The sequence below is a fragment of the Lissotriton vulgaris genome, chromosome 12 (assembly GCF_964263255.1).
Source record: "Lissotriton vulgaris chromosome 12, aLisVul1.2, whole genome shotgun sequence".
In the NCBI taxonomy this organism is placed as follows: Eukaryota; Metazoa; Chordata; class Amphibia; order Caudata; family Salamandridae; genus Lissotriton; species Lissotriton vulgaris.
Genome location: NC_141700.1, coordinates 596,938,759 through 596,962,002, shown reverse-complemented (window position 1 = coordinate 596,962,002; position 23,244 = coordinate 596,938,759). Strand labels below are relative to the sequence as shown.

General features: G+C 45.1%; 1 protein-coding gene across 3 annotated transcripts in view; it reads left to right on the top strand.

Moving 5' to 3' along the window:
- The window catches only part of LOC147677801 (ATP-binding cassette sub-family C member 12-like), a 954,180-nt gene that overhangs the window by 168,626 nt on the left and 762,310 nt on the right, over nucleotides 1-23,244 (top strand). For all 3 annotated transcript variants that reach the window (XM_086945451.1, XM_086945452.1, XM_086945453.1), the window contains exon 2: nucleotides 7,393-7,529. In XM_086945451.1, coding sequence (XP_086801577.1) covers nucleotides 7,431-7,529 — 99 coding nt within the window. In that variant the 5' untranslated portion in view covers nucleotides 7,393-7,430. The remainder of the gene's footprint in view (nucleotides 1-7,392; nucleotides 7,530-23,244) is intronic.

Below are 23,244 nucleotides of genomic sequence, written 5' to 3'. Positions count from 1 at the left end.
GTGGTACAATTTGGCTGTGTGTCTGCCAGTGAGGAGAAACCTGCTTGCTTCTGTGTGGACCTCCCCGTGAGAGGCACCAAATACTAATTGCACTACAGACCTGCTAGCTGCACTATGCCCGGTTGATAGTCTATCTGGTGAAATCGGCCATCCTAAGCACCCTGTAATGGCAGAGCGACAGAGCTGAGCCAAAAGTCATTAACGTTTCCCCATCATGGGGTTATACCTGCCATCCCATTGCAGTGACTGACTGACCAATACCAGCAATCTGATCACGGCTGGAGGAGCGATTGTGCAAACATAAACTGTTTGTGTGGGGGGCAGTGCCAGTACTGTGAAGTCTTGTGTGGGGGCCCCTCATCACAATCTGACACATACGCTGCTCGGGCCCCCCTGATGGCCACGGCAGTGGACCCCCACCTCATTTTCTCACCCTCTCTTGGTGTGCTTGGAGCCAGGACTCCCTCTACGACTGGGAGCTTTGGGAGTAACACGAGGAGAGCGCGGTCCTGTGCGCTAGCGGTGAGGCAATGGGACCCCTTGCTTCTACAGGACCACATTGCTTGCCCCCTCAGACAGCATCATAATAGTTATCCCTACACTATCCAATACTTTCCCTACTGTTACACTCTTTGTAGTGGGAATAGTAATTTTTACCCCTCCGCTATCCAACACTTTCTCTACTGTTGCACTCACTGGAGTGGGAATAACATGTTTACCCCTCCGCTATCCAACACTCATCCTACTGTTGCATTCAGTGGAGTGGGAATAGTAATTTTTACCCCTCTGCTATCCAACACTTTCCCTACTGCTGCTCTCACTGGAGTGGGAATCATACATTTTACCCCTTTGTTATCCAACACTTTCCCTATTGTTGCACTCACTGGAGCGGCAATAGAAATGTGTACCCGTCCGCTATCCAATACTTTCCCTACAGTTAACTTCTTTGGAGTGGGAATAAAAAAAATTCCCCTCAGCTATCCAACACTTTTCCTACCGTTGCTCTCACTGGACACTGGAGTGGGATTAGTCATTGTTACCACTCCGCTATCCAACACTTTCCCTACTGTTGCACTCACTGGAATTGGAATAGTAAATGTAATTCCCCTGCTATCCAACGCTTACCCTACTTCTGCCCTTACTGGAGTGGGAATCGTTATTTTTACCCCTTTGCTATCCCAACACTTTCCATATTGTTGCACTCACTGGAGTTGGAATAGTAATTTTTACACCTCCGCTATCCAACACTTTCCCTACTGTTGCACTCACTCAAGTGGGAATAGAAATGTATACCCCTCTGCTGTCTGACGCTTTCCCTACTGTAGCACTCTTTGGAGTGTTTATAGTATGTATTTCCCCTCTGCTCCCCAACACTTTCCCTACTGTTGCTGTCACTGGAATGGGAATAGTAATTTTTACACCTCCGCTATCCAACACTTTTCCTACTGTTGCACTCACTGGATTTGGAATAATAAATGTAATTCCTCCGCTATCCAACACTTACCATACTTTTGCACTCAATTGCATGGGAATAGTTAATTTTACCCCTTTGCTGTCCAACACTTTCCCTACTGTTGCACTGATTCTAGTGTGAAATGTAAATTCAAATATTTTTTGATAGTTTAATGTTTAAATTTATTATACATTTTTGTTTTTTATATTTTAAATCATTAATAATTGTTGTTATTTTTTATTACTTTAAACTTTAACATAAATTAAAAATAATTGTTTATTAATTGTTTTAAAGTAAATATATATGCATAAATTATTATGTTTTGTGTTTATTTTTTATTACGTTTATTTGTTATATTTTATTAAAACATATATAAAATGTATTTTATTTGTTAAAATGATATTTAATACATTTAACATATATTACTTTATTTAATCTTTTTATAAATGTTGATATTTTATACAACTATATTTCTTACATCAATATTTTTCAGTATGTATTTTTGTACTTAACTGTTTAAGTTTAGGAGTCGATATTTTTGTTGTCTACATTTATTACATCTGTATTTTTTACATCGATGTTGTGTCAGTGAACCAATTTATATAAATGGTTTGAAAGAATTCTTTTGTTCAATGGGAAAAGACCTGCCCAAGATCGGCTCCCGTTTTGTCACAATTCTATTATATGCTGATGGCATTATATTTTCGGCTGGAGCTGCCTAAGGACTGCAGGTCCTCCTTGATGCCTTTTGTACTTTTATGAATGACTTTGGGTTGAAAACAAAGCTCTCTAAATCATTTGTAATGAAATGTGGGCCAAAATATTCCAAATCCAAGAAATTCAACTTATCTGGCGAGGAGTAGGCCAATGTCCAAAAGTTCACTTACTTGGAATTCCCGATGGACACAACAAATAATTGAAAGTTGTTATTAAAAATAAGGGCCCTCCAATTTCAGAGGTCAGTTGACTTTATCTTTTATTTTGATAAAAGGCTGGGGCACAAGCCATTTAAGTACATAATCCACATCTTGAAGAGCAAATACCTCTCTGATGGTTCGTATGGAGCCGGAGTGTCAGGATACATAGATTGTAACATACACAAAAGGTTGGAAATAAGTTTTTATGTGGACTTCAGGCTCTACCACAATCTTCATACGCCATTTTCTGCCATGCAGAGGTTGGCTTAGGTTTTGCGGAGGACTATATTAAAATTGCAACCCCTACTGCTGTGGCTAAAGGTATGTGAAAACCCAGAAGCCCACGTTACCAGAGCAGTAATATCAGATTGTCTTGCTCGAATCGTGCATCAAATCTTCCCTGGTTGACGTACATTAAGCAAACTTTTAGTGATATGGGGCTCTCCCGTCTGTTCGCAAACACAGGGAACACTCTGTATTTTGCAGTGGTTTTGGAGAAAGGCCAATTTTTTTAACGGGCGCCACAATGTGCGCAGGGACGAATTACTTGCAGGGCAGTCTGGCAAGCCACAATAGCCACAATAGTAATTCCCAATCCAGAGGCTTACATTACACTCCTTCAAATGAATGGCACAGATTAACCCTCACAAGGCTGCACTTTAATCTTGTTCATTTTCTGTTGGTCTATCCCATCCAAGGCTCATGGTTTACAATTCTTGCCTTGTACTCATGTGACGACCGATCCAAACAGAACACACTGCACTTTATTCTATTTTGCTCACTTTTAACCACCCATCGGACACCTATTCTAATTCCTATATTACGTAGTATAAATAATAGATTCCATGAACACGCTTGGCCTCTTTTATAGAAACTTCCGAGTCCTGAGGTAAATTATGAGATTATCAATTTGATCAGATGTTCGTTAGCCACTATGAAGAGATACTGACATGGACTAATGAATTTTTCATTTTAGTCTGATTATTTTTAATGTTTTATTTTTATGGCTGAGGCTTGTATGGCAATCATTCTAATCTATGGCAAAATAGTACGTGTATGATGTTGTCCTAATTGTGTTTTTACGCTCACATATTTCTAACTTTAATTTTATTTTTGATTTCGCTTGTTATTTATAAATGTATTGAAGTTGACAAGCACTTTTAAGGCCGTTATCTGACCAAAATAAAGTTTTGATTGATTGATTAAGTCACATTTTGAATGAAGTTATTGGCTGGACAAAGATTCCAAATTGTTTCTCATGCATATAGCCTCTGATGTATACATTGGCACTGAAACACTTAGGGGTCCGTTAGGATGTCGGGCGGTGGCACCACCGCGGTGGTGGTGGGGCGGAAAAACAGCTTTTTAAAACCTAGCGGTACGGAGCTCTTTACACGCCGGTGGGATGTGGCATTGGGGGCTAGACAGTGTGCAGTCACCCGAGGTGCACGCGATCTGATGACACATGAACCACTGTGAAGACGGTTGCAGGCACGAGGAGGCTCAGCAACTGCTAGGTTTTAGGTGAATCTCGAGTTAAGTTGAGAATTGTAACCCCTTACAGCCCTGAAGAAGTTTCGTGATGATTGAGCAACAAAACAAAACGAAACAAAACATGTTGGCAGTATAAAGTTGATTATGGTTTGAAGGAAAACATTTTTAATTGGGGAGGCTTGCAGCATTGAATACATTTGTGGTAGGCCAGCAAGCTTTGCTGGTTTTTAATGGTGACAATTATCTTTTCAGATTCTCACAGGGGTCCAATGGACACAGATCTGAAAAACACTAAGCACTGATTGTTTTCACTTTTCCTTTCACTCTTAACCTATTGGCTTGAGATTCTTCCAAAAGGAGAATTTGCACTTATCTTTTCTCCACACTGAGAGAGAGTGACCGATGATGACAAGTGGGCACATTGGCGAGCACCAGCCAGCAGCCCTCCAGGTGTTTCTACCGTGAGGTACCCTCTCTCTTTTTCCACACTTTTTTTCACACTTTTACACACTTTTCACTATTCCTTAGGTGGTTTTTAGGTGGGATATAGCCTTGATGGTTTTAGAGTACTAAATTACTACCCCATGACAATTTGAGTAGTGATAAAACACACACTCTATGGAATTGAAAAAGCTTGAAGAGTCTGTTGTCATAGGGTAACGAATGGGTGTAGTGTAGGCCAGCTTAAAACCCTTTCTTGTCCTGATCTTAACTCATTACATCAAAGGTCTGAGGGCGACTATGTCGGCTAATAACTCATTCTAAGCTCCTCATGGACATGGAAGGCCGGGTGCTTTGAGGGGCCTGCACCAGCTGTCTTACAAACTGTTTTGGCAGTCTGAATGTCATCAGTCTTCACATACCCCCATACCTCACTGCCATACAGGACCTGTAAAACACATTCGGCCTGATAGATGTTGAGTAAAATATGTGGCGACCAGGTACCCAACCTGCAAGTGAACCTAGTGTATCTAAGCCAATGAACAATTTTGTTAGTCATCTAAAAATGTTTTTCGTTATGCAGCACTTGTTCGTCCACCCAAATGAACATTTGCATTGGTGGATTCATAAGAGGTACCCATAGCTGTACATTGAAGCTGCTTGTAAAAAAATTTCTAAAACATAATTATTTTAGTCATGCATAACACCATAATTCTATCATCCAGGTATGTTTGTACAATCTCAGAGGACATGATCTCAGAAAGTGTCCACATCTTCTTAGACCATCTTCATGTCTAATGCTTGTATATACTCAAGATCATCTAAAGTTACAGAGAAGAAATCCTCCTCAAATCTGATTCTGCCTAGAATGTCTGTGATATCCCTGATGTAGGATGCATGTAAGGTCTTAAAGAGTGATCAATATACAATGTATATTTTTATCAAAGAGACTTTCTTGTGTCGAAGGGAAGAGTCTTCCAGGAGGGTTATCTCTGTGTTTCTGAACCTTTGGTAGTAAGTATAGCACTGTAGGCATCAGCTAATATTTTTAAGATACCTGTCTGAGCTTAACAACTGGACAATGATGTGCAAGGTTAGTATCCATTCCAACTTGTGACCACTTGTTAGGGAAGAAGACTTAAGTGGTTGATTCTTAGCCCTTGTGTATGCTTGGGGGGGGGGGACAAGTGTGGAAAATGGACTGCAGGTCACTTAACCCCCTAGACTTCACTTTTTTAGATTATTGGTTTTGGGACTTTTACTGTAAGTGAGTCACACTAAGTAAGTCTCACTCACAGCTAAATCTGTTAGGAAAGATAGGAGTACCAGCTGCCACTGTCTTTTAAAACAAGGTTCACTGATGTGTAGCTAAGAGACTCTAGAATGGCTGCACGTGAAGACATGCTCACATCTGTGTGTACACAAGTGAGGGCTGAGCAAATGGTACTCCTATCAATCTCAGCCTGTTATCTTCGCACAGGAAGCCTTTCATGTAGGGTTGCTGACTTGTGCAGGATCTGTTATGTCAGGGGACATTCAAGACTAAGCCTGTAGTGCTTCACTGAAAAGGAATAAAGATTCTCTGTATTGTACATTATGGGCAAAATCTCCACCAAAGTACAAATTTGCAGTAGTTAAGCTTAGAGAGCAGGATGACACACCAATCGTATGGGAAACTAGGATCATGAACCAGTCAACAAATCTGGGTTTAATCTATCACCGTTTTTTAGCTCACTCTGCCACCCCAGTTCAGACATGACCATATGCAAATCAGTCGTACCCTGAGCCTCATGGGAACAGTCCAGCCCGAACTGCCAAGCCATGCCTTCCCTGGACCAGAAACAAGCTTCCTAGGACCGGGTCTGGCATTACAGCCGTCTTCAGCCAGGCTTGCTTGAATCCAGTGGCAAAGTGAGCAAGGCACTCACGTCTGAGCATTCCCTGCCAACTTATGGTGAACAAAGCGGTGCACAAGGGGGTGGTGATGTACGAGCCATCTGAACCAATCGAACACTCACACCCAGTCAACAGATCTGGGTTTAATCCATCACAGTTCTTTAGCCCGCTCTGCTACCCCAGTTCAGACATGGCCATATGCAAATCAGTCTGACCCTGTGCCTCATGGGAACGGTCCAGCCCGAACTGCCAAGCGATGCCTTCGCTGGACCAGAAACTAGCTTCCCAGGACTGGTTTCTGGCATTACAGCCACCTTCAGCCAGGCTTGCTTGAATCCAGTGGCAAAGTGAGTAAGGCACTCACGTCTGAGCATACCCTGCCAACTTATGGCGAACAAAGCGGTACAAAAGGAGGTGGTGATGGACGGAGCATCTGAACCAATCAAACATTCACACCCAGTCAACAGATCTGGATTTAATCCATCACCGTTCTTTAGCCCACTCTGCCACCCCAGTTCAGACATGGCCATATGCAAATCAGTTTGACCCTGTGCCTCATGGGAAAAGTCCAGCCCGAACTGCCAAGCCATGCCTTCCCTGGACCAGAAACAAGCTTCCTAGGACTGGTTTGTGGCATTACAGCCATCTTCAGCCAGCCTTGCTTGAATCCAGTGGCAAAGTGAGCAAGGGACTCACGTCTGAGCATACCCTGCCAACTTATGGCGAACAAAGCGGTACAAAAGGGGGTGGTGATGGACGGAGCATCTGAACCAATCAAACACTCACACCCAGTCAACAGATCTGGGTTTAATCCATCACCGTTCTTTAGCCCACTCTGCCACCCCAGTTCAGACATGGCCATATGCAAATCAGTCTGACCCTGTGCCTCATGGGAACAGTCCAGCCCGAACTGCCAAGCCATGCCTTCCCTGGACCGAAAACAAGCTTCCTAGGACCGGTTTCTGGCATTCCAGCCGTCTTCAGCCAGGCTTGCTTGAATCCAGTGGCATCCGCCTGACTTACAATAAATACCGAGAGTTTGGTACTCCCTCAAGTTTGCGGCAGAGCACCCTGTCCACATACCTTGCCCATGAAACTCTAAATTTTGGCCTTGCCCATGTACTAATGTACTGTTCTATTTATAATACTTTGCAAAATATATTTTTCAAATATGTTCTTTCCTTATTTTAGAAACACCGATCACTAATCTTTCCAATTGTTAATGGAACATGTCCACAAACAATGGAGCACACTTTTCCAAAAAGGATGGCTCCCTTCACCAAAGGAATAGAGAAAGTGGCGGGGACAACATTACTGGACTCTCTTACGTAAGTAGAAATTTATTATTATTATTATTTATTTATTATTTATTATTTATTTATTATGTATTATTTTTTTTATTACATTTATTTATTTTGTATTTATTTATTTATTTATTTTTTATTTATTTTTATTTATGCTTTTACATTGCTCAACCAAAGAAAGTAAAGATGGATCATGTACATGAACAAATTATTAAAAGCAAGTGTGTAAACGTATTTTTACTCATGCAGAAAAGAGAACAATTGGTTATGCAACACACCATATATATAACTGTACTCGAGGACATGCATTGAACACAATTTTGCAGTGTGTTTGAAAGTTCAACCTTGAGCACGACTCTCCAGATTTATGCTGATTACACAAGGGGTCAATGTTGTGATAGAGATAAAATTAGAACAGACTTTGATTTGCCAATAATTTTGGCAGGGTATCGTGGATCTGTATATAGCCTGATAGATAAATAGCACATTTGATATTTTGAGTATCAAGTAAATCCTGATTCACAGAGGTAAACTTCTACTTTTGTTTAAGTTTACGATTGCTTGCTATTCACAAAGGTACTCTACTAGTAGTATCTTTCCAACTGTGAAGGCTCTGCAGATAAAAGATAGGACTGTGTAGGGGTGGGGCTGTCCACCATGGGCACGGCTTTGCCCCCACCCCAACTAACGAGACCAACAGTCTTTTGGCCCCCTGGGTACAGATGGGGCAGTTACTCCCGACCTGCCCCTGAGGGGCAGGAAGCCCACTAGACACCAGGGATTGTTTTCCCAGAAAAAAATATCAGTTGGGGCTTCCCAGCACGGGCATGACCATGCCTCCCCCCAAGTAAATGGGGCAACAGTCTTTCTGCCCCCCGGGGCAGATGGGGGTAATTAATCTGCCCCTCGGCAGAAAACCCCTTCGTTGCCAGGGATTTGTTTTTAAATATAGGGGCGGAGGCTGCCCACCATGGGCATGGCTATGCCCTCAAACCAAGTAAAGGGGGTAAGAGTCTTTCTGACCCCGCTAGTGGGCAGTTGGGGGTAATTACTCTCGATTTGCCCCACAGGGAGGGCAGAAAGCCCAATAGACAACAGGGATTTTTAAAATATAAAAATATAGTGGTTGGGGCTACTCAGCATGGGCATAGCTATGCCCACACCTCAACTAAATGGGGCAACAGTCTTTCTGCCCTTGGAGGGCAGATGGCCCAATTACCCAACGATCAGCCCCCTGGGAGGGCAGAAACCCCACTAGATCTTAAAATCATGTTTAGGCCTAGAGCCCATGACTGGCACTGATTAATCCAAGATTTTTCCTACTCATTTTTAATATTTCTTTATCGCAACAGTACATTTCTTCAGGTAAACCTTGAGGGATCTACGCATCTGACCCCTTGCTGAAACTAGAAGTAGGTTGAGAGCACAACAAAATAGGAGTAATAGGTGACCTCTTTGAAAAATGCCCAAACTGTGGTAAATAATTTGCCTTTTTATTCAGCTCTGCATGTTCCTGAACACTGGGAAGTAGTGACTTTAGCAAAGTAAACCATTTGTTGATGTCATTTTTAAGAACTGAGAAGGAAAAGGCCCAGCAGTTAAGGGTTTAATTAATAATGATAATAATATTAATAATAATACTATCAAGTACAACAATAAGTATTATTATGTTTATGATCATTATTTGGGTAAGGGGGTCATCAACAGCTAAGGGCTTGGGAACCCTTGTGGGCCCTCTCATGTCTACCTAAGATTCACAAATCTGGACCAGGGTCTACAGATTTGGAAGATGGGACTAAGAAGAGTCCAAAAGCCCTTGCTGAGGTCTTCAGATCCAGGAACATGGTTTGTGAACCTCATAGTCTAGCTCAGAGGTTTGTAAACCCTTGTGCAGGGTCTGCAAACCCATGTCAAAATGTTATTTTTTAGAAGTTTTTTTAAACAAATGAGGGGTCCCTTTAGGACCAATCCACAAGAACTCGTAGGTCAGGAGATCCTTTCCCTGTCTTCTTTTGTCTTTTCTCAATAATTTAACAGTGTACATGAACTGATTCCTGCAACTTGTGATAGCGAATGTAGCAGTAGTTTTTTTGTTTCAGACAGTCAGAACCTTCATGTCTGCTGACCGAACTTTGGGATTGCAGGTCTAAATAGGACGGCAGGAGCAAAACACTCCTTTTTTGTTAAATTGGAGCAGGCTTTTACTTTTTTTAATTTAGGTCCACAGGCAATCCCAAACCTGATTGCAAGGAATATCTGCAGGGTAACAATACAAACATATCTAACTTTTATTAATTTTAAGCCCATCCAACAAATTTTTTGGAACCATCATTTCTCGAAAACGCCTAGGGATTGACTACAAGCAAGCAAAGGGAATTTCAGGAGTAAAGTTCCAGTTTCATGCCAAGTTTGTTGTAAATCAAGTCAGGCTTTATTTCTTTAGCAGGCACTAGAGATTCCTATGGGAGTTGAAATGTGAACCTGTGCTTTTTTGACATCCTCCTTGATGGATTTTGTATGATACTCAAAGTATAAAGAGTAAGCAAAACATGGTTTATTCAAATCCATTAACGGGCACAAAGTTAAAACAAGAGGACATGTTTTTCATTTTCTAACTTTTGTGCTGTGTAAAGAATCGGCCTGAAATCTGGCTGGCTGATAGCAAGTTAAGCCCAATGGGGGGATCCCAGGTTTCATGCATATTTTACAAATGAGAGGCACAGTTTCACAGATTTGCATAACACTTAGTAGACACCTAGCATCCTGATATGTTGAGTTTCCTGCAGATTATTCCAGGGCACACGTAAACAGGGGGATGAAAAGGTGATAATTTGCTTTCAATTGTTGTGCTGTTTAATGAATTTCCCAGAAGGGGCGTAGTCTAGCAAGATGGCCGCTAAAACGCACTAATCTGGAGCTCCGCTAATCCAGTTAATATTCCTGTGGAATCCTGCGTGCCGGAGCTACCTAGACCGTCCTGAATGAGTCTGACGGACCTCTGTGGGCTACGGCTGCAATTTACAAGACCAGGGCTATCCATTTGTCACCTGAATGGTGAGTGAGACCTGGGAAGCTCTTGAGTTAAAGGGAGCAGCCTGAAGAAAAGAGCCAGACAGCAGAGGCCTAGCAGTCGTGCGGCCTGACAGAGTAGGTGGTGGCTGCAGTTGCCTTGCATCCAAGGTGCGGTGGGTGGGTCCTGTAGCGCACACCGCACTTGGCAAATGACAGAGGGAGCCTCTGTGAGCAAGTATGGCCATGAACGCCACCTAGAATAGAGTACTACGCTCTCGGGCCTTCTGATACCTGAAACAGGGTCTGAAACTAGCTGAAGTGCCCTGACAAATTAGGATCTGGGCTTCTCCACTGCCTGAGGCACTGCGAAATCATGGCGTGGGTGAACATGTAAAGTAGCAATACTGTGTTGGAAACACAAAGGAAGTTGCAAGCAGAATTTGTGCATTGGAGATCTGGGAAGTGAGTGAACTGTGGACTGTGTGTCCCCTTACCTCCTGGTTGTCTATTCATTCGGATTGTGGATGGTGACCCCTTGCCTTGTTTCGAACAGTACACATATAGAAGAGCAGTGCTGCAGCACTGAGTTGTTCGAGATTTAACTGAGCACTGTCGGCCTGCTAATTAGATGCCTGCTTGAAGGGAGGGGTGGAAGTAGCCCCTGCACTAGCCTACACTGTGGACAATGTTTGCCATACTGTAGGCAGTGAAGGAGTTGGGGATTTGCAAAACCATGCCTGGACCTGGGGGGCCCCTGGTATCATATATTAGTCAGGGGGGGGGGTGAATATGAGAGCCCACTGAGTCAGTGAACACTTTGCAGTCAGCAGTGACCTAGTCGTGGACAGAGAGATCCAGCTGCGCTCTATATATTGGGAAAGACAAGACTAATAAAGGACAGCAAAGCAAAGCAATACAATGTCTCAATTTGTTCAACCACAAAGCATGCTGCAATGTAGTACGAGACAGTCTGAGGCAGAACCGTCCAGGGCAGCTTTGATGGAGGCCATATAGGGAGCGTATGTTGTCCTAGATAATAAAATAGATATGGTGGCCATAGAGGTAGGACTACTACGAGAAGATCTGCACAAGATCTTGGAGGGAATGACAGCAATGGAACAAAAGATAGGTGGGTTTGACCAAGATGTTGTCACACTGAAAGAACAAGTAGCAAGAATGACTGCCACGCCAACGTTGTTGGAAGACAGAGCAGAAGACGCAGAGGAGTGATCCTGCTGTAATAGCATCAGCTTGGTGGGGTTTCCGGAACAAGCGGAGGGAGACTCTGCAGAAGCCTTTTTAGAGAACTGAATTCATAACACCTTCAGACCTGAGAGTTTGACAAATATGTTTGTCGTGGAGCTTTTGCACCGAGCACTAATCGAGTAACCTCAGCATTTGGCTCCTCCAAGAGCATTAATAGCACGGATTTTCAACCACCATGATCAGGACTATTCTTAAAATGGCTCACACATCAGGAACATTAAAATATTAAAATAATACTATATCTTTACCCCCAGATTAAACCAGAATGGTCCAGGTACAATGGAAATCATTTGTAGAAGTCAAGCCACAGCTTTGGGTTACGGGCCTCTCATATATGTTACTATTCCCTGCAAAGCTGTGTGTAGTCGCCCAGGGTAAGACCCATTTTTGAACACCTGGAAGAGACTTGGGCATGGCTTGAGTGCTGGGATAAAGTATCACCTGAAGACAGAGGGTCACTGAGAATTGGTCATGAGAAGCGGGGGACACCAGAGTACAGCCCCATGGAGTATATACCAGAGGCAATCGTCGGCAGTGGATATGCCCGAGGTATGGATTGAAGTCCAGGAAGACAGCACAATGGTTGGTATGTTAATGGGTGGAGTTAGCTTGTCTGCCACTCAGGACAGTGGGGCAGAGGTGGTGTCGCCAACCCCGTTGGAGAATGTTGATTCGCAGACTGGCTGATGTAGAACATTGATGGTTATAAACTCTGTTGTGTTGCCCCTGTAGTATGCAAGTACATTAGAGTTTGGGAGGAGTGAGATCATCTTGACTACAGAGGGGATCAAGGCGCTAAGGGCGGTTGACTGTTATACATAAATGATGAGAAATACTATGCTTATTGAAAAAGGTACTGTTATTTGATTGGCTCCTGCAGGACCATCTTCTTTGAACTCCAGTAGGGCAGCTGGGACGAGACCCAGTGCAGACTTTTGCACTTTCATAAGGGTGAAGGAAAGCACTGGCATCACTTGATCACACATGGTACAGGGATTACTTTAACTTGCTGTGCAAGTGTCTAGATTTGCTCTTAGACTTAGAGTACTGACCGGAGACATGTTAAAGAGAGGGATTACTATGTCCATGAATCAAGAAACGATGGGAAATCATGACACTCATGTTTCTGGGGTGGGTTGGAGAAGGGTGGGTTACAAGTTGTTATGGTTTTGTTACAGGATATTGCATGCATTACTGAGATTTCTGAGTGAGTGGAGTGGGGTGTGTAGATGTTACAAATTATAGCATGATACAGGATTATGAAGTACTCAGGACTTGAGGACTTGGCAGGTATATCAAGCGATATAGGATGTATGCTTATCTGAGGCATGTGGGTGTGGCAATTTCCTGTTTCCAAGAGGCAAATCTCATAGAACGTGAAGAGGTGAAGTTGCGAAGAAGATGGAAGAGGCAGTTGCATTAATCCACTTTTTCCTCGTATGTGCATGGGGTGGCGATCTCGGTGGCCCCTGGGATTCCCTTTTGTCTGCTTTATTAATAGGAAGACATGCAGGGTAGATACATCCTGGGGCAATGTTTGCTAGATGGGTGGATATAACCATCTTGAATATGTATGCCCCCAATGTTGATGATGGGGATTTCTTCCCTAAGTTGCAGTTGCTGGTGACAAGTAACATGATAGAACTGCTATTGAGGGTGAGGATTTGTATTGTACTAGATCCAACACTGAATTGACAGCCCCCTAGAAGTATGACCAAACCAAGTATAGTGAGCACACTGATTAATGTTAATGTCATGTGCAATTTGCAATGTGTAGATGTGTGGGGAGAGATTTACCCAACTGAGCAGGAATATTCTTGTTACTCATCCACCCAGGACACATATAGCTGACTAGACAGGACCCTGGGAATGACAAATATGCAATTGAATATACAGAGGGTGACCGATCTGGGTAGATTTCTGCCGGACCACTTCTCCCTAATGTTGGAGTGGAGCGGGGTCAGGATGCGCTATGATAGGCGACATTGGCAGTTACAAACAGAGGCACTGCTAGATGTCCCGTTCAGACAAGCCCTTGGTAAAAAGATAACGGAATATTTAGAAGGTAATTGGGGTACCGTGGCTAGCAGGCATATAGAATGGGAGGCACTAAAACCTGTTATATGTGAGGAATGCCTGACAAGACGGCTGGTCTGTGTTGGCAGATGCAGGTAGAGCTTGGGAAAATTGAGAAGCAGTCAGCAGAAGCTCAACGGATGGATGATGGAAGTGTGGATTCTGCAGAGCCCATGGTCGATTTTAGGAGGCGTCTAGGGGAGAGATGGGACAGACTGGATAAGTTCACGCAACAAGATTGCAAGCAGAGACTACACAAGACGGGATATTATTAGCATTGGTTGCCTAAGAGGGAGAGGGATAAACCCTCCATTATGACACTCTGACCCAGTGACGGGACCATAGTTAGCATGCAATGGCTCATTAACAAAGTACTGATTACCATTTAGGGGACCTATACGGGGGGAGTGTCTGTGGATGATCAGTCAGTGGCAGACTACCTGGCTGGTGTAGATCCCCCTAAATTTCTGCCTCTTATGCGACAGGAGCTAGAATCCGAGTTCACTCTGGAGGAAGTGAGACAAGCGATTGTTGATATCAACTGCTGGAAGTCGCCTGGAGGAGAAGGCTTTCCGATAGAATTTAATCATGCATGTAGGGAACAATTGCTGGGCCCACTGATAGAGGTCTTCCAGGAGGCATGTGAATGCAATATGTTACCCTTTACTCTTATGGCCTAATTTTCTTTATTAGTATTATTAGCATGAAACAGAATACATCAGCAATTTGAGGCCCGATTTCTTCCTGGTCACAGTGCTTTGTATTGTATATCAACCCTGCAACTCCCTGCCCCCCAAACCCCGATCCCAGTGAACATAAAAACAAGATCAGGACTGTCACAAAGATAACCTATCCTATGATGGAACTGTCCTAGGTGGTGGTAGGGAAAGCCTCAGGCTGGCAGAGGAGTCGTAAGTATTTTGGACAGGTAAGTTGATGAAATTAAGACATCAGCAATGTCAAGAATGGACTCCACAGCTTGGGAAATTATGTTCCCTGATTAGACAAAGTGAGGGTTATGCGTTCCTTCTCTATTATGTGCTACAGTCAGTGTAGCCAACCTAAGTATGTGGGAATATGTTCCATACCCCAGTGTGTCAAAATGTTCTGTAAGGTCAACCCCAGTGACAATCCTATTTGTCTGCCCCGACGGGATTTAAGAGAAAGGTGAGTGCATTGGGGGGACCCAAGATTATGTAGGTGGGGAATCTGGGAAAGTCTGTGTAAAAATGAGTATTGATGTCATTATATACCTGCGATCAATAGGTCATGAGTATCGGGCAGTCATAGAGGAAGTGTAATAGGGTGCCAGAGGCCCCACATTGGTGCCAGCACTCAGGAGATCTAGACGGGTTACATTTATGCAATTGGTGGGGCTTGAAATACCAATAGATTATGATTTTCGTAGCTGTTTCGATGCTATCTATATTGTGGGCAGTGTTTTGTGCATGGTGATACATATCTCCCCACTCTTTCAGGGTCAACTCTCTACCTATTTCTGACTTCCAGCGCTTCTGGCTCGCATATTTGGAGACCTCCAAAGTGGAGCATATCATACGATATAACTCTGAGATAAGGCGCTTGTCTTAGAGAGCAGCCAATGTTCAAAAGGGGTGAGCTGCCGTTCAGAGCCATGGCAGACAGAGGGGTGCCTCACCCAATGGCAAATCTAAGTGTAATGTCAGCGCTCCGACTCTGGGAGTGCATAGGTTGTGCGTTGTGATTCGAAAGATACTGAACCGTCCAGATCAAACAAGTGGCCAACAGATCTACAGCCTGCTTAATTCCATAGGTGAAATTTAGGGTTGCGCTTCGCCGGGGAAATGTCTGAATTCCCAACAATGGACATTAGCCAAGAGGGGACGGATGTGAGCCCCCATGTACCGCCAGACCATCCCAAGCAGCCAACTGTGACTTAGTGGTGGGAGAGAGATAAAGAGTTTTTGGAAAGGCACGTTTGAGGAGAAAGGGGATTCTCCGCAGGGGCTGTCCTCCCAATGCCTTATTCATGAACAGCCAGTGCTTATCTGACTCTTCGCAAGACCATTTCACAAAGACTCTGATTTGGGAGATGGTAATAGCGGTAGAGTTTCGGGAGCCCTAGACCTCCTTCTGTTGAGGGTCTGTAGCTGAGGTCTCTGTGGAGACGGGCCACTTGTCAGCCCATACAAATCTATTAAGCTCCTGCTGGAGGGACCACCGTGTCCCAGGGTGTGATTCAGCAGAGAGGACCAGAAAGAGGAACAGAACCCTAGGGAGGATCATTATCTTAATTGCAAGCCAGGATAGTAGGGTCACCACCGGTGTAAAACAGATTTAATCAGATTAGTCAGAGTTTGGTAACTGAGGGCCACCGTTCCCGCGATTGTGGGGGTGATGTGAAGGCCCATGTAGGGAATATATGTCAGTGCCCACTGAAGTGCCCACTGTCTGTTGTAGGGCATCAAGAGTGTGAGGAGGCCAAAGGGCCTGCGATTTGTGGATATTTGTCTTGAAGCCTGCTGCCATGCCAAAAGCCTCTAGCTCATCCAGAAAGGTAGGTAGGGAAGTGGAAGGCTCCTCCAAGGATGCCAAGACTATAAGCCTATAGTATGTTGTTCTGCCCCGAATTGAATCCCTTGCATCTGGGGTTTAGCCTCTGTGAGCCATGGGTTTCATATAAAGAGCAAATAATGGGTGACAGAGGGCACTCCTGCCTGGTTCCTATGCCAATGGGAAATAGGTTGGAGGAGCATCCATTAACCCGGACCACTGGTGTAGGTTGGGTATAGCTGCTGAGAATCCCCCTTATGAACCGGTCCCCCAGACTGAAAGGCACCAGGGTGGGTGCTACGTATGGCCAATGAACCATGTCAAATGCTTTCTCAGCGTCTACAGCCAGGAGCATCCTTTCTTGGTGATATCTCTGAGTTATATGTATGAGGTGGAGAATTTGCCTTGTGTTGTCACTACACTGCCGTTGGGGTGCAAATCCAGCTTGTACGGGTACATAAAGCCCAGCAGCAAGGGGTTGAGGCTGTCAGCTAGGATGCCCTTAAAATCTTACGGTCTGTGTTCAAAAGGGATATGGATCAATATGAGGAGCAATGAGTTTTTTCCTTCCCATGCTTGGGGATTACTACAATAGACGCCATTAGCATGGAGGGGGTAAGCATTAAACAGTCTAGTGAGGAGAGGCACCAGGATTTGGCAGAAGGCCTCAGAAAAGGAGGCAGGAAAACTGTCTGGGCCTGGGGATTTAGACAGCTTTTGACAAGCTATGCTGGAGATAACCTCACCGATTCGTACTGGCTGGTCTAACACAGACACCTGATCTGTTGCCAGGGTTGAAATATGGGCCTCTTTGAGGTATTCTACCATATCCTGCGCTGTGTAGATGTTATAATGAAAGTCGCAGAAAGTCTCCACTATGTGTGGGTTGCCCATCTACTCCTGCCCTCCAGCATCAACCCCCCTCTGAAGTCAGTACTCTTGATGTTGAATACACAACCGGTTAGCTAAGAGACGGCCACTTCTGTTGCTGCCGACATAATGACAAAGCCGAAGGGCTTCGTATTCTTCCCTGCCTATGTCTATTCTCACTAACTGGGCTCGAGCTGCCTCCAAACTTTGGGGGTGACAGCTCTTTTTTGCATACGATCAAATTCTAGGACTTGACGGGTTAGGTGCTCTCTTATCCTAGCGAAGTTTGTTGTTGGTGGCTGCAATAGCAATGAATGCCCCCTGACGACTGTCTTCAGGGCATCCCATAGAGTAGAAATTGGAATATTTGGGGCATCATTAGTTGCCAAATAATCAGTAATCCTTGTGATCTGGGTAATAACCTCTGGGAGCTGCAGTAAAGTGTCTCTGAGGTGCCAGGTTCTAGAGGATGGGCCAGGGGACAGGACATCAAGAGTCACAATCACAGCAGCCTAATGGGATAAAGAGCGGGTTAATTCCCCACAGACTGTACTATAAAATGGCCCCTGGTGTACCCAGGAAATAGTCATGTCTAGCGTAAGTCTTATGTGCATGGCAATAGACTGTATAGTCACAGGATTGTGGATGGAAATGTCCTTTAATCCTGTGTCTGTCAACCAGTTCACTCGCTCTGGATAAAGAGCCCCGACTGGCCATGGCATTGCACAGACCTGTCAATCTCATTGTTAACTACTAAAGTCAGGTCCCCTCCCAGCAGCACTAGCCTGTCTTGGGAGCCCAGCACCACAATCACCACCCTACAGAGAAAGGGTTCTTGCTCCCAAATGGGAGAGTAGAGTGTACCCACTGTTTTTCTGGATACTAATGTCAGTGAATATGCTAATAATCGACACTATATTTCAGCTTGCTTGTATCCCACCTTCCTCCTAAATGCACTGGAGGTCACGATCGCCAACCCTGCCATTTTAGAGCAGAGAGACAAGAAATATTGATAGGGGAAAGCTTTAGAGCAGAGCCTGTGCTCATTCTTGGGTGAAATATGCATCTCTTGCAGTGGGCATATAGGTGCCCTAGATTGTTCTAAATAAGAGAGGACAGAGCTTATCTTCAGCGGGTGGTTAAGACCCTTAACATTGAGAGTAAGAACCACTAACTGATTAGTCACTTCTGATATTGAACTGCACTGAATGGTGCCCTATACTACTCCACCCCACCATAGTGTAACCTGAATAGGGGGATATGAATATGTCCAAAGTAGAAGTGACAGCAATGAGAACATATGATCTCTGCTCCCGGTACAACAAGAAAAAACAGTGAAGCGCCCCCAGAGCCGAAACAAACAGCAATGAAAAACCATCATAGAGTTTTCCAGTGTCCAAGGTGTGTAGTTCCATGGATTATGTATCAAAAAGGGTTGTCATTGACCATGGTCCTGCTTCCCGCTGGGTCCCCTAGAGGAGCAAGAAGGGAGAAAGGGACAGTAGAAAAAATAATAGAAAGAGAGAAGTTGCATGTGTTATGTCGTCGCAGGACCCGCTGGGTCCCCAGCCAGTGTAACTAAGACTGTTTGTATCTCATTAGGGATTGTCTCATGGTCCAGGCATAGCTCAGCCGGGACAACCTTGTTCCCTTCTGGTCGTGGGTCATTCACCTATCCTGGCCGCGGTGCCCTACCTGGGGACGCTCCTGAGTGAGGTCCTTCAAGTCCAGCTGTCGGCATGCCTCTTCCAGAGACCAAAGCGGGTGCAGCTCCCCCTAAAGGGGAAAGACCTGATGAAAGGGATGCCCCCAGGAGAACAACACCCAACTTCTCTAAGGTGAAAGTTAACAAGTCAGAATACTTTATGTTTCCTGGAGCGTTGATGACGCTAGGTCCTGGTAGAAAACTGGACTGTGGCCTTAGAAGTGGATGGGATGCCCCTCACTGGCCCTCTGCATGATTCGCTCCATCAAAGGAAAATCATGAAAACAGGTTAATATATCTGGAGGGGGAGCAGCAGAGGATATCCTAGGGCTGACCTTATGTGTGCTGTCAAGCTTGAGCTCCATGTCGGGGTGCTTCCAAGACTGCCCGGAATAGCTTTGTCACAAAAGAGGCGATATCAAATCCCTCTGCCTCAGATGCAATGCCTCGGATATGGATATTATTGCGACAGGACCTGTTCTCCAGGTCTCCATGGTGAGCCTTTAAGTCTAAGTGCTGATCCCTTAGGCTCAGGATTTTTTGCTGGAGCTGTTCAATTTCTTCGTCTCTTGCCGATTCACGAACTTCCAGGGTCTAAACCCTGTCTCCCAGTCCATCTATGTCATGGAGGACCTCCTTAAGGTTCCCAGGCAGTTCTTTCTTGAATGAATGGAGATCCTCCAGCAATGAAGTGAGCAGCGCCTCGAGATATGGGAGTGTAATCGGCGCCTCAGGGTATGCAGGATCCAATGTCTCCTCTGTGGTTGGTGCTGGGGCGGAATCTTCACACTGGACCCTAGGCGGTTTGAGAAGCATATTCTTGAGGGTCTGATTCCTCTTACCCCTTCCTATGGCAATGTTAAAAGGCAAAAAGGAAGTTGCAACTGTCCCCGTTGAGGGATACAGGTCTGGGTCAGCCCAGAGGGTCGTAACGGGCAGATGCCAAACTCTAGGACACCCAAGATGGTGGCATCCATGGAAAGCCAAGTGTCCTGGCCTGTTTCTAGTGATTCTATCTCATTCAGGGCTCAGCGGAGAAAAAGCCAGGGATGAGTAGCAGCCCCGACTAGATCCTGCACCCTGTCCAGCGATGCAAAGGATGCCAAGTTGTGAAGCTCCACTGGCCACAAGGTGAGGTCCAGGTGCATAGGACAGCTTATAGGCAGTTGAGACTGGCCGGAGGAAGGGGCCTCCCACCCCCGGAAAAGTCCTTACGTCTGACGAGTGCGCCTGGGGAGGGCTTCCCAGAGGGTAAGAAAGCCCCTTCTCCTCAAACTGTCTTAGTGTGTCCCCGATGATAGTGGGGTAGGCACCCTCTCCCAGGCAGAGCAATGCAGCATGTTCAGAGTAGCCGGGGGAGAGGGGCTGTGAGGCTATCCGCTATCTCCCAGCCTTTAGATTGTGGCAGAAGGCCTATTGTCCAAAGCGCTCCCCCTCCGTATTCCTCACCTCTCTCCAGACTCAAAGTGATCGGTTGGGGGGGCAGAGCGCCCTTCTGGCCCTCTGTGCCGTAACACGCTGTCTCTGTGGTCGCTGGCCACTGCTCCCTCACTGAGGGTTTAGGTTCAGGGAGGCCAACCTTAGGCTGCCGGGCACCTCCGAGATGTAAGCCTCTACCGGTGGATCCGGTCCTCCGCAGCATCATGCTCCAGTCACTTCTTGCCTGCCCGTCGATCCTCAACTGGTCCCATGCATTTACAGGCATCCTCCTTTGACTGTGACTGGTCTTCCCAGGTCGTGACAAGTCAGGCGGCATGAGTCTCCATGGCCGCTACTGGCTCCAGATCTGCAGGCTGCTGCCCACTCAAGCTGCGCTCAGCCTCTAGAGTCGAGAGGCAGGTGCAGCCGGGCCCAGCCCAGCCCTAGAGAGACCTCCTCCCTGCAGCTGAACCTGTGATGCATAGATCGGGGGCTCAGCTCCATGCGATTCGATCCAGGCGATCAGGCCTGGTGGTGGGGAGCGGAGATAGCAAAAGATGCCTCTAACCCATCCACCATCTTGGCCACACCCCACCCTTTAGTCTTAAAGAGGGTGGTATGCATGGTACTATCTACACATCCACAAGGGACAAGGGTCTAAGGGACAGTTTACCGACCTCACCAGATTCAATCCCCAAATACACAGTTATTCAATACATAAAAAATCTGGAGGTCAATCTATGAAACAATGAAAGAACGACAAAGAAAAAGAGACAAGACTACCAATAACCTTACTTCAAAACCATTTGCGAATCGATCAGATTTCCATCAACTGCCCCATTAGGCCAGTGTCATCATCTGGATATCCTTCTTCACTTACCATTCATTCTCTTTAGCATAACAAGAGAGGATATGGTGTGATTTTCGCAAAGGTCCGTGTGACCATCATATGAAGAGGTACAAACAGAGTGACACAAAGAAAGGAGACTGCAGTAACTTATTTCGAACCCCAGTCTACTGCTATGTCTGAAAGATAACTCCTCAGTTGAATGATGGAAAAAATAGATAAAGTGCAGTGCAAAAAACGTGGTGATCCAAAAAGGAGAAGTGAGAGAAAAACCTTTTATTCTGACAACTCTCATCAACCTAATAAAAACTCGCAGATGCGACATTGACCAAATGTGTCGCTGCTTAAGGAAGGTGGTCGACTAGTTTCAGTCTTCACGGGCCTATAGCCCAGGCTTTCTTCAGCACCTTTATTCATATAAAGCTACTGCATACGTGAAAAAACATATACCAATAAACCAGTGTAGTTATGTGCTCATCATATTACCTGCATATAGGCAGAGTGATTGTCACACCTGTCCTATATGAGGTATCAGCCCACCTCACCCGGTAAACACTCAGGTGTATGAGACACCGCCCTCTCCGTCGGTGCCTCGGGCTCCACCTTAGTATATGGGAGGTCTCCCATTGCATGGTACCCAAGCCGGGGGGGAGATGTAACAAAACTTTGTCATACAAACCTCTCACCATATTGAATGTGGATGTAAAGGTGCTGTGTAAAATACTGGCAAGCGACTGATGGAGTGATGAACACTGTGGTCCATGAGGACCAATGACGTTGTATACCAGGACGCAGCACAGCTTTAAACCTGCGTACACTTGCTCATTTCTACATGAGATCAAGGGTTTTGATGAAATGGCACTGGTGGACATAAACAAAGCGTTTGATACAGTAGAGTGGGTTTGCCTAGGGAAACATCCTTTACAACGCAACTTTTACCACGCAGTTCTTTTACATCGCAACTTTTACAACGCAAACCATTACAACGCATTGCGCTGGGGGCGCTCTAGGATAGGGAATAGATTTAAATTACTATCCAACCCCTTCCCTACTATCCACGGGGACTGGAGTTGGAATAGTAAATTAAACTATTCACTATCCAGCACCCCTCAACACTATGCGTTGTAAAGGCATGCGTTGTAAAACTTGCGATGTAAAAGCATGCGATGTAAAAGCATGCGTTGTGATGTCATACATCCGTTTGCCTACAGTGTGTACTAAGAAAAATGGGTTTTAGGCCCCGTTTTTTGCCACTGAGTGATGATACTAAACACTGAACCCAAGGTGCGGGCGCGCAGTGGAAGTCTGATTTCTGAAATGTGGGATGTGTGACAGGGCACCTGCATGGTATGGCCACTTACAGCGTTGCTTATCGCATTGGTGAAGGAGCCAATGGCGGTTTTCCTCTGCATAATCATGTCCAATGCTGGCATTAGAGTGGGGGATGTGATGCCTCTGGTTTTGCTATATGTGGATGGTATACTGTTCTATCTACGACATCCTCGAGAGATGGTACCGTAGCTTTTGACACATTTGGCGGCATTTGGGATGGTGGCCTGAGTTCAGATAAATAGATGTAAATCCCTATTGTTCCCTGTAGGAACCCTAGTGGTGTTGCATAGATCCATTACTTACTGGGTTGATTAATTCGGTCCGTTTCTGGAATACTTTACCGCTTTCTATGGTGGGAAGAGTGGCTATGGTGAAAATGGTGTTTCTTCCCAGGTGCCTGTACATTTTACAGAATGTGTTCTTTATACTCCCATTTGTACTATTTAAGAGGTTGGACAGCTTATTGGTCTCCTTTGTGTGGGGTGGGGGGAGGAGCCGGGTGGCCCTATATCAGCTCAAGCAAGATATGTTGGAGGGTGTCATGGGTTTGCTGGACTTGGAGCTTTATTACTATGCCTCTAAGTCACAATATGTGGTGCAGTGGGCTTTTGAAGATGATAACCCAAAGAGATTACTTCCTCTAAACTATGCATTATTGGATGGAACTTCTTATGTGTGCT